This window comes from Oncorhynchus nerka, linkage group LG24, assembly GCF_034236695.1.
Source record: "Oncorhynchus nerka isolate Pitt River linkage group LG24, Oner_Uvic_2.0, whole genome shotgun sequence".
NCBI lineage: Eukaryota > Metazoa > Chordata > Actinopteri > Salmoniformes > Salmonidae > Oncorhynchus > Oncorhynchus nerka.
In genome coordinates, this window is record NC_088419.1 from 11,789,148 (window position 1) to 11,801,647 (window position 12,500).

General features: G+C 45.3%; 1 protein-coding gene across 1 annotated transcript in view; it reads right to left on the reverse strand.

The window, feature by feature from the left end:
* The window catches only part of LOC115107520 (B-cell lymphoma/leukemia 11B-like), a 51,925-nt gene that overhangs the window by 25,000 nt on the left and 14,425 nt on the right, over positions 1-12,500 (reverse strand). Inside the window, 1 exon segment of the mRNA XM_029630901.2 lies at positions 5,498-5,860. Within this exon segment, the coding sequence (XP_029486761.2) occupies positions 5,498-5,860 (363 nt within the window).

The following is a 12,500-nucleotide window of genomic DNA, read 5'->3' on the forward strand; positions in this document are numbered from 1 at the left end:
CATAGGAAATCACTGTGGGGAGTGTCCTAGTCTGAATATAGTTTTTTTTAAACTTCTGCATTCAAATTGTGGTAAAGGCAATCGTTGTTCCGGTCTGAGTAGTCCTCCAGACCCCAGAAAGTACAGTCTCAGTCATATTTCCTGTATTGTGTTCTGTCTCTCTTGCCCTACATAAGGAGAGCGTAGGACAGACTTAAAGAGAGCGTAGGACAGACATAAGGGGATATTGTGTCTCTCTTCCCCTACATAAGGAGAGGGCTCTGGACAGATTTAAAGAGAGTGTAGGACAGACTTAAAGAGAGCGTAGGACAGACTTAAAGAGAGCGTAGGACAGACTTAAAGAGAGCGTAGGACAGACTTAAAGAGAGTGTAGGACAGACTTAAAGAGAGCGTAGGACAGACTTAAAGAGAGCATAGGACAGACTTAAAGAGAGCGTAGGACAGACTTAAAGAGAGCGTAGGACAGACTTAAAGAGAGCATAGGACAGACATAAGGGGTTATGTGTGTAGAGACATGCTCCTTTGACATTCTTTAGTGCAACCTACTACTGCAGGAGCATCTCCCAAAATACACACTGCACTGAACACACCAACTGGAGCAGACAAACACACACACACACACACTCACACACCTCTCATGTAGGCAGGACTCTTTCTCTCTCTCACACACACACACACACACACACACACACACACACACACACACACACACACCCCCATGTACGCAGGACTCTCTCACACACACACACACACACACACACACACACACACACACACGCACACGCACACGCACACGCACACGCTCACACACACTCACACTCACACTCACACACAACACACAACACACACACACACACACACACACACACCCCTCATATACGCAGGACTCTCACGTGTACACACACTCCCCTACAACACCCAACTGCCTCCCCATAACCCTTAATCACAACCCTGAGGCCTGGACATCAAATGAAGCAAGTAGAAACGAAATATCATCAGGAGTAATTAACACGGTTTCATATGCAAATGTGATGAATGCAAAACTACAAAGTCATTATGCTAATGTAGGTGTGTGTGTGTGTGTGCATCCTTGAACGTCTGTACAAATATTCACAGCTCCAATCTGAGGGATCTGTCTCAGAATTTATTTTATCTCTTTTCCCCCTCTCCTTTCTTTTCCTCTACTCTACTCTACTCTACTCTACTCTACTCTACTCTACTCTACTCTACTATACTATATTCTACTCTACTCTACTCTACTCTACTCTACTCTACTCTACTCTACTATATTCTACTCTACTCTACTCTACTCTACTCTACTCTACTCTACTATATTCTCCTCTCCTCTCCCCTCCCCTCCTCTCCTCTCCCCTCCTCTCCTCTCCTTTCCTCTCCTCTTCCTCCTCTCCTTTCCTCTATTCTCTCCTCTCATCCTCCTCTCCTCTCCTCTTGTCTCTCATTTCCTTCCCTTGCTCCATCTGTCTCTCCCACTGCAGAGAAAACCCAGAAGTAGCAAGTGAACTTATTTCTAAACTTCAAAACTGTTTTATGTGCATTAATCCATCCACGTGCGCCATGTGTGTGTGTGTGTGTGTGTGTGTGTGTGTGTGTGTGTGTGTGTGTGTGTGTGTGTGTGTGTGTGTGTGTGTGTGTGTGTGTGTGTGTGTGTGTGTGTTTTCATGCGATGGGCCAGGCTGCAGCTATTACGCAGGCAGCGTGCTGATTAGGCCTGCTTGGTACTGAAGCGAGACAGGGACCCTGCCCCACTATACAGGGAGCGAAGGTATGAATATGCAACACCCTGATTGCATTTCATGATTAAAGCCTATTTAATATGCTAATGTGAGCATGCCAGGTGATTAAAAGAGCAATGGGTAGCAGGGCAGGGAGAAAAGAGGGAAGAGAGAGAGAGAAGAGAGGTGAGGGAAGAGAGAGAAGAGAGGAAAACTGAGAAGAGAGAGAGAATGCACTGACACATTCAAATACACTTCTTGATACTGGAATACCAAGGGACGTTATAGACTCTACTTCTGTGATTCTGCTATACTACTACTGTTAATATGACAACTACCCCATACAATAACTACAGCACTCACTGCTGCTGACAAGTCTCTACCACACTGTACAATATATCACCACAGAGTAATGAAATGTCTGGGGCCTTAAACTAGAGCTTTAGAGACCAAGCTCAACCCAGTCAGATCAAAGAGAGAGAGAGAGAGAGAGAAAGACTAAGAGAGAGAGAGACAGAGAGAGAGAGAGAGAGAGAGAGAGAGAGAGAGAGAGAGAGAGAGAGAGAGAGAAAGAGAGAGAAAGACTAAGAGAGACAGAGAGACAGAGAGAGAGAGAGAGAGAAAGACTAAGAGAGACAGAGAGACAGAGAGAGAGAGAGAGAGAGAGAGAGAAAGAAATGTCGAAGTTGTTCCAAGTGTCACATTTCAAAGTGTTTGAGGTGAAGTTTAGGCATTAACTCTGAATGGTTAAGGTTAAGATTTAGGAAGGCTTAAAACAATAAATCTCAAAAACAACTTTCTATCGCTTGGCAACCTTGGGAATCAGAGGCTGATGCTTACATCCATCCCTCTAAACCCAAACCTACGCTTCCACTTCATCTCCCAACGTCCTCAGACACGGACGGACGTCGAATACTGACTTGTATAAAGGGTGACCTGGCTGCAATCTTCACACACACACACACACATCTCAAACACACACACACACACACATCTCAAACACACACACACACACACACATACACACACACACACACACACATCTCAAACACACACACACACACACACACACACACACACACACACATACACACACATACACACACATTTACATTTACATTTAAGTCATTAAGCAGACGCTCTTATCCAGAGCGACTTACAAATTGGTGCTTTCACCTTATGACATCCAGTGGAACAGCCACTTTACAATAGTGCATCTAAATCTTTTAAGGGGGGGTGGAGAAGGATTACTTTATCCTATCCTAGGTATTCCTTAAAGAGGTGGGGTTTCAGGTGTCTCCGGAGGGTGGTGATTGACTCCGCTGTCCTGGCGTCGTGAGGGAGTTTGTTCCACCATTGGGGGGCCAGAGCAGCGAACAGTTTTGACTGGGCTGAGCGGGAACTGTACTTCCTCAGTGGTAGGGAGGCGAGCAGGCCAGAGGTGGATGAACGCAGTGCCCTTGTTTGGGTGTAGGGCCTGATCAGAGCCTGGAGGTACTGAGGTGCCGTTCCCCTCACAGCTCCGTAGGCAAGCACCATGGTCTTGTAGCGGATGCGAGCTTCAACTGGAAGCCAGTGGAGAGAGCGGAGGAGCGGGGGTGACGTGAGAGAACTTGGGAAGGTTGAACACCAGACGGGCACACACACACAACACTCAAACACACACACACACACACACACACACACACACACACACACACACACACACACACACATACACATCTCAAACACATACCACTGTCTCAACCGTACACACACACCACAGGAGGCTGGTAAAGGGGAGGACGACTCATAATAATGACATCATAAATACATCATAAATACAACATAATTACATAGTAGAGTGAATGGAGTGTTATCAAACACATATCATTCCATTCTGGCCATTACCATGAGCCCGTACTCAGCAATTAAGGTGCCACCAGCCACCTGTGACACACACACGGCTCACGGGTTTGCATCAGTGAGAGAAAAGCAAGGAAAAAAAGAGGACACTGAAGGACTATTTTCATCCAACATCGTGTGTGTGTGTGTGTGTGTGTGTGTGTGTGTGTGTGTGTGTGTGTGTGTGTGTGTGTGTGTGTGTGTGTGTGTGTGTGTGTGTGTGTGTGTGTGTGTGTGTGTGTCTTCTCCAGTTTAACGTGCCTTGCAGCATCCTTGTAGTCTAAGCGGATGACACAGAACAAAGCCAAGGCAGGATGTTACAAAACGAAACCGCTCGTCTGTCTCTGTCTCAGTCAGGAGAGGAAGGGGTTAAAGCGTGTTCCTGAGTGTGTGCATGTGGGCAGACTTGCGTGCTGTTGGACGTGCCTGCCTGTATTTTTGTGTGTTTGTATGTCTGTGTTTCTGTGTGTGTGTGTGTGTGTGTGTGTGTGTGTGTGTGTGTGTGTGTGTGTGTGTGTGTGTGTGTTACGTTTCACAGACCCTGGGTGAGCCCTTCTCCCAGACTCCCTCCCTTCCTAACCACAGTGTTCTGCTCTCTGTGACCCATATAGGCTAGCATGTGTTCTGTTCCTTCCACCTCGGGCCCCCTATGCGCTCGGCTCTGTCTGGCAGCCATGTTGGATCTAATTAGCCCTATTAAATATAATCTGGTTTGGCTGAAACTTAAGAACACGGCTCTAAGTGGCAATCTAATGTGTTGAGTAAAGCTTGAAACGCTCTTGAACTGTTTAATTCATTAATTCAGCCCCGGAGTGGTTCCTTGTCCTGCATTCCCAGAGATAAGGTTGACTTTTCCTCCGGTGAAATAGATCAAGGGAAGGTCACTAGTACTGTGGAGATGGAAGAAAGGAATTCAACTGGGTGGGATCTGATTCTGACTCACGTTGCTTCTAAATGAATTGATTTGGGATAAACTCAAAACGTGTCTATTTCTCTCAGTCTGTTATACCGGCGTGTTGAGTTGTGTAGCAATAAATAAATTGATTTGGGATAAACTCAAAACGTGTCTATTTCTCTCAGTCTGTTATACCGGCGTGTTGAGTTGTGTAGCAATAAATGAATTGATTTGGGATAAACTCAAAACGTGTCTATTTCTCTCAGTCTGTTACACCGGCGTGTTGAGTTGTGTAGCAATAAATGAATTGATTTGGGATAAACTCAAAACGTGTCTATTTCTGTCAGTCTGTTACACCAGCGTGTTGAGTTGTGTAGCAATAAATAAATAAATATCAAAAAGGGGGAACAGTCTTCCTCGTCATACTGTCTGCTTTATGGTCTCTCTGCAATTGACTGACTTGAGTTACTCAATTACCCAATTCACCCATTCCACCCATTCCACCCATTCCACCCATTCCACTGTCTCCAGTCCACCAGTTTGAGTTCCTGTAGTGATGACTTTGTGACCTGATAACTTTGAGCTTGTCCCCCTGCAGCTCCACTTGCTAATACTAAACAGTCTCTTTAATCCAGATGAATGGTCCTATAACCTCTTTATTAATCCTCTTCTCTGCACCTCCCAGCCACAGCATTTTAATCAGCTTTCTTAACCTTTTGATGCAGTGGAATCTCCTTATGAACACACACACACACAGGGCTCTGTCACGTCCTGGCACAACTGGTTACAACAGCAGGAGTCCTTCAGGCAGCTTTAGAGCTGGGGCTGTGAAGCTGTGTGTGTGTGTGTGTGTGTGTGTGTGTGTGTGTGTGTGTGTGTGTGTGTGTGTGTGTGTGTGTGTGTGTGTGTGTGTGTGTGTGTGTGTGTGTGTGTGTGTGTGTGTGTAATTGAGGGGCAAAGCTCAGAGTGAGTTCTGATTTCCTACCTGTGTTCCCTCTCTCCTGCTTGGGACAGATTCCTTTAGCGGGCGTCAGCCTCCTCTCCTCTTCTTCCTCCCCATGAGGGGTCACCTGCACCCCCACCTCCACCGGCACCGCCCCTCCCCGCAGCAAGACGGGGTTCCCCCTTTCGCCCGGTTTGGAGAACCCCCCAGGGGCGCGGCCTCCCCCACTGCACCGCCGTCTCTTATGCTCTATGAAGACCAGGATGTCTCCCAGAGGGAATTTGGTCTGGCACCTCCCACAGGTCAAGAGGTCATGCTCCCCTGGCCCCGCCCTCCTCGGAGTGGGGCTGGGAGTGGACGGCTCCGGGGAGCGAGTTCCCACCCCCAACTCATGATTGGCCTCGGCTGTGGGGGAAGATGAAAAGGGGGGGGTGTTAATCATGATGTCATCATGGAACAGTTCTAGAACACACTACATCTGATCGTCAACAGCACAAACTGTATCGTACAAAACTAAAATCAATAACAAATGATGTTTTTCCTTTATGTTTCAGATAACATTACCTGCAAAATGCCATAATTCCATACCACACCAGAGTACCTGCTTAATGTTAAGCATAACGTTTTGTCTCACCACACAGGCAGGCAGCTGTGTTGCTGTAAACCTTCTGCAACAAATAAACCAACCAAACACCTCAGACCCTCAATCTTATCCGGGAGCTGAGATGAGTGAGTGAAGGCGTGGCTGACACACTATGAGTGAAGGCGTGGCTGACACACTATGAGTGAAGCTATGAACCGTTTCACAGCGGTCGATGGGTTCCGGTGCAGCTCGCTGTTCTCTGCAATAGCTTCTGCTGTATGGGAACCTCACTACAAGCATGCAAGAAGGTAGGCCACATCCACCCCACGACAGATGTTTATGTTGAGTGGGGACATGTGTGTGTGTGTGTTCGTGTGTGTGTGTGTGTGTGAACACAGGTGTATTCTCCTCAGAGAGATCTATGAAGAGAAGCCACTCCTAACCCAGGTGACAGTACTGCAGGTCTAATTCTCTACACAGTTGACACTGTCATCAATATCCATAAGTCATTCTCTCCTGGTCGTTTTACAGTGAAGTCCCATGGTGTAAATTCATGAAGGACGCTTCCTCTGTAACAATACCCTGATATAACCAATAGGTTACTGTATATACATCTTCTCCCAGAGGGCCTGCAGGAAGATTGAAGCTCCAGTGACTCTCAGGGCATTCTGTCTGAGCGGGTACCGAGGGAGAGGTGTTGATGTCTGGGAGAGGAGCTTAGCAAAGCCTGCCTCTATCGTCTACCAGCCCCATTTCCCTTCAGTCTCTCGCACTACAAACATCCACGGGCACAGATCAGTGTGTGTGTGTGTGTGTGTGTGTGTGTGTGTGTGTGTGTGTGTGTGTGTGTGTGTGTGTGGCTAAACTTCTAGTCACATCTGCTACAGCCATGCAGTTACACAAAATATGGGTCCCAAAAGACCCCTTATTCCCATAGGGCTCTGATCAAAAGTAGTGCACTATATAGGGAATAGGGCTCTGATCAAAAGTAGTGCACTATATAGGGAATAGGGCTCTGGTCAGAGGTTGTTCACTATATAGGGAATAGGGCTCTGATCTATAGTAGTGCACTATATAGGGAATAGGGCTCTGATCAAAAGTAGTGCACTACATAGGGAATAGGGCTCTGATCAAAAGTAATGCACTATATAGGGAATAGGGCTCTGATCAAAAGTAGTGCACTATATAGGGAATAGGGCTCTGATCAAAAGTAGTGCACTATATAGTTCAACCTTCCCAAGTTCTCTCACGTCACCCCGCTCCTCCGCTCCCTCCACTGGCTTCCAGTTGAAGCTCGCATCCGCTACAAGACCATGGTGCTTGCCTACGGAGCTGTGAGGGGAACGGCACCTCAGTACCTCCAGGCTCTGATCAGGCCCTACACCCAAACAAGGGCACTGCGTTCATCCACCTCTGGCCTGCTCGCCTCCCTACCACTGAGGAAGTACAGTTCCCGCTCAGCCCAGTCAAAACTGTTCGCTGCTCTGGCCCCCCAATGGTGGAACAAACTCCCTCACGACGCCAGGACAGCGGAGTCAATCACCACCTTCCGGAGACACCTGAAACCCCACCTCTTTAAGGAATACCTAGGATAGGATAAAGTAATCCCTCTCACCCCCCCCCCTGAAAAGATTTAGATGCACTACTGTTCCACTGGAGGTCATAAGGTGAATGCACCAATTTGTAAGTCGCTCTGGATAAGAGCGTCTGCTAAATGACTTAAATGTAAATGTAAATATAGGGAATAGGGCTCTGATCAAAAGTAGTGCACTATATAGGGAATAGGGCCCTGGTCTAAAGTAGTGTACTACATAGGGAATAAAGCCCTGGTCTAAAGTAGTGTACTACATAGGGAATAAAGCCCTGGTCTAAAGTAGTGCACTATATAGGGAATAAAGCCCTGGTCTAAAGTAGTGCGCTATATAGGGAATAATGCCCTGGTCTAAAGTAGTGCACTATATAGGGAATAAAGCCCTGGTCTAAAGTAGTGCACTATATAGGGAATAATGCCCTGGTCTAAAGTAGTGCACTATATAGGGAATAAAGCCCTGGTCTAAAGTAGTGCACTATATAGGGAATAGGGCCCTGGTCTAAAGTAGTGTACTACATAGGGAATAGGGCTCTGGTCTAAAGTAGTGTACTACATAGGGAATAGGGCTCTGGTCTAAAGTAGTGCACTATATAGGGAATAAGGTGCCATTTGGGATGCAGTCTTGAGTTTCACATGGTTTCTTAGTTGCACATAATCCTCCATTATGTCTGTCTTTCCAGTCCATTCCCTGACCTCTGACCTCCTGGCTATTGCCCTGAAGTGATTCGAAGTGTTTTTTCACACAGCATATTTCTCTTAAACGGTATCTTGGAACAGGGCCAAGTAATTTCCATGTCATAAAAGAGGAAGACAAATATGTAGTTCTAACCTAGCCAGGCCAGGATATCACCTGATGGGACCTGTTTCAGTGTGTTTCTATGTGTTTCAGTATGGGCCTTGTGACCGTGTGTCTCCTTAGCCCTGGCATCAAAGCCTCATCTCAGTTGCCAGGGACATTTAAGATGGGTGGGTGGCATAATTTGAAATGAACTCAATTCCTGACATGACTGCAACTATAAGCAGAGAGAAAGAGAGAGAGAGAGAGAGAGAGAGAGAGAGAGAGAGAGAGAGAGAGAGAGAGAGAGAGAGAGAGAGAGAGAGAGAAAAGAGAGAGAGAGAGAGAGAGAGAGAGAGAGAGAGAGAGAGAGAGAAAGAAAGAGATCAAGGAAGGAAGAGAAAGAGAGAGAGAGAGAGAGAGAGAGAGAGAGAGAGAAAGAGAGAGAGAGAGAAAGAGAGAGAAAGAGAGAGAGAGAAAGAAAGAGATCAAGGAAGGAAGAGAAAGAGAGAGAAATACAATGAGCTCCAAAAGTATTAGACAGTGACAAGTTCTTTGCTGTTTTGGCTCTGGCACTTTGGACTTAAAATGATACAATAACTACGAGGTTAAAGTGCAGACTGTCAGCTTTAATTTGAGGGTATTTTCATCCATATAGTGTGAACTGTTTAGAAATTACAGAACTTTTTGTGCCCAGTCCCCCACTTTAAGGGAACCAAAAGTATTGGGACAAATTCACTTATATGCGTAAAGAAGGAATAGCCAAACGCACTTCAGCCCAGCTTAAACTCAAAAAGGGGAGATCAGATGCTCGACTGAGAGACTTGAAAATCCCAAAAACATTCCTTACCCCAGGATATTTCAACTGGTGACTATCCAGAATGAATAAAAATAAGCACTCTGTTGCTGCATAAATCTGATAGATTTATTGACGAGACAAGAAAACAATCGGCTTAAGTTTCAGCATGAATCGCCTTCATCAGAGCCTCGAGTAGGAAACATGTAGGAGGCACCTACAGTATATATCCTCGCAGGGGAGTGTCCCACTCGTCCCACTCAAACATGTCAATAATATCAATACTGTCAGTAGTAGCAACTACGCAGGTTAATCAAGTAAGAGTATGAGCATCATTCCAGAGTCCTCCCCATACATCCCAGACTCCTCCCCATACATCCCAGACTCCTCCCCATACATTCCAGAGTCCTCCCCATATATCCCAGACTCCTCCCCATACATCCCAGACTCCTCCCCATTCATCCCAGACTCATCCCCATACATCCCAGACTCCTCCCCATACATTCCAGACTCCTCCCCATACATTCCAGACACCTCCCCATACATTCCAGAGTCCTCCCCATACATCCCATATCCCCCCATACATCCCATACTCCCCCCATACATCCCAGACTCCTCCCCATACATCCCAGACTCCTCCCCATACATCCCAGACTCCTCCCCCTCCCCATACATCCCAGACTCCTCCCCATCCCAGACTCCTCCCCATACATTCCAGACACCTCCCCATACATTCCAGAGTCCTCCCCATATATCCCATACTCCTCCCCATACATCCCATACTCCTCCCCATACATCCCAGACTCCTCCCCATACATCCCAGACTCCTCCCCATACATCCCAGACTCCTCCCAGACTCCTCCCCATACATCCCAGACTCCTCCCCATACATCCCAGACTCCTCCCCATACATCCCAGACTCCTCCCCATACATCCCAGACTCCTCCCCATACATTCCAGACTCCTCCCCATACATCCCAGACTCCTCCCCATATATCCCATACTCCTCCCCATACATCCCAGACTCCTCCCCATACATCCCAGACTCCTCCCCATACATCCCAGACTCCTCCCCATACATCCCAGACTCCTCCCCATACATCCCAGACTCCTCCCCATACATTACACTTGAATAGCAAAAGACAGAAATAAACAAAGAAAAAAAAACATATTTACAAAAAAAGATGAGAACGATGGATATTTATTCAGCAGTAAAAAGTGCAGTATTTGGTCCCATATTCGTAGCTAACAATGACTACTTCAAGCTTGTGCCTCTACAAGTTTGTTGGATGCATTTGTTGTTTGTTTTGGTTGTGTTTCAGAATATTTTGTGCCCAATAGAAATTCATGGTAAATAATGTATTGTGTCATTTTGGAGTAACTTTTATTGTAAATAAGAATAGAACATGTTTCTAAACACTACTACATGAATGTGGATGCTACCATGGTTACAGATCATCCTGAATGAATCCTGAATAATGATGAGAACGTTACAGACACACAGCTGCCATAATGGTGAAAGGTATGTCTTAGGGGTATGATATTTGTGAGTCTGTAACTTTCTCAATCATCATTATTTCACAATTCATTCAGGAATATTCACTTCAACTTCACAGTCATGGTATCATTTCAAATCCAAAGTGCTGAAGTAAAGAGCCAAAACCACTAAACATGTGTCAATGTCATAATACTTTGGGATTTCACTGTATGTACAGTATATAAAGAGAGTTACAACACTGTATGTACAGTATATAAAGAGAGAATTACAACACTGTATATAGACATACTATAACATTTGAAATGTCTTTATTGTTTTGGATCTTTTGTGAGTGTAATTGTTTACTGTGCATTTTGTGTTGTTAATTTCACTTTTGTTTATTATCTATTTCACTTGCTTTGGCAATGTAAATATATGTTTCCCATGCCAATAAATCCCTTAAATTGAATTGAATTGAGAAAGAGAGAAAGAGAGAAAGAGAAGAGAGTATATAGAGAGAGAGCGAGAGAGAGAGAAAGAGAGATAGAGAAAGAGAAGAGAGTATATATATATATAGAGAGAGAGAGACAGAGAGAGACAGAGAGAGAGAAAGAGAAGAGAGTATATAGAGAGAGAGAGCGAGAGAGAGAGAAAGAGAAGAGAGTATATATATATATAGAGAGAGAGAGCGAGAGAGAGAGACAGAGAGAGACAGAGAGAGAGAGAAAGAGAAGAGAGTATATAGAGAGAGAGAGAGAGAGAGAGAGAGAGAGAGAGAAAAAGAGAAAGAGAAGAGAGTATATATATATATATATATATATATATATATATATAGAGAGAGAGAGAGAGAGAGAGAGAGAGAGAGAGAGAGAGAGAGAGAGAGAGAGAGAGACAGGGAGGGAGAAAAAGAGAAGAGAGTATATAGAGAGAGCGAGAGAGAGAGGGGGGTTGGGGTAGAAAGAGAGAGCGAGAGAGAGGGGGGGGGGTAGAAAGAGAGAGAGAGAGAGAGAGAGAGAGAGAGAGGGGGCGGGGGTAGAAAGAGAGAGCGAGAGCAGAACAGATAGAGAGGGGAACATATGTGTTTGTTAACCCAGGGAGGGTTGAGTAACATGTCCCAGGGCTTAGGACTGTAAATTAGCAGGCGTTGGCACCGTCACAATGCCATAGAAATATCAGCCAACCGATGGCTCGCTCTGTCAAACATCTTCTAACCGCACCCTACCCTAATCTCCTCATCACCCACCCTCCAGGTCAGGAGAGAGAGAGACACACATTTACTTTCATAACAAAGAACGAAGTATGTGTAGAAACAACAGAACAGACTTCACAGCTGCAGTTATAATGTTAAACTTGGCACCAATTATAAGGGTTTGAGTTGATAAGGTTGAAACCAAGTAACTAAATCCAGTAACTAAAATCTCACTGATCATCACTTTCCTTCCTATACAGTATTTATATGAAGACACAGCTATTAATCAGACAAAGACTACGCCACAGGAATGTAAGCTAGGTGGCAGTCAGCTCTTGGGAACATTTTGATATCCTCTCTGGTTGAGCAACTATCAGAAGTTTAATGAGATGAGCTGGGTCTAGTGCTTTAATTCATGCTCAGGGGGTTATAATTGCAAACACACACACACACACACACACACACACACACACACACACACACTAGACTGAATGATATTAGACTGAATGACTAAAGAAAGACAGACTGAATGACTAAAGAAAGACATTAGACTGAATGATTAGATTGAGGACACCCGATAAAAGCATTTTCGTGAACAAAACTACAAAAAATGACAATTTTTCTCAAATGATCA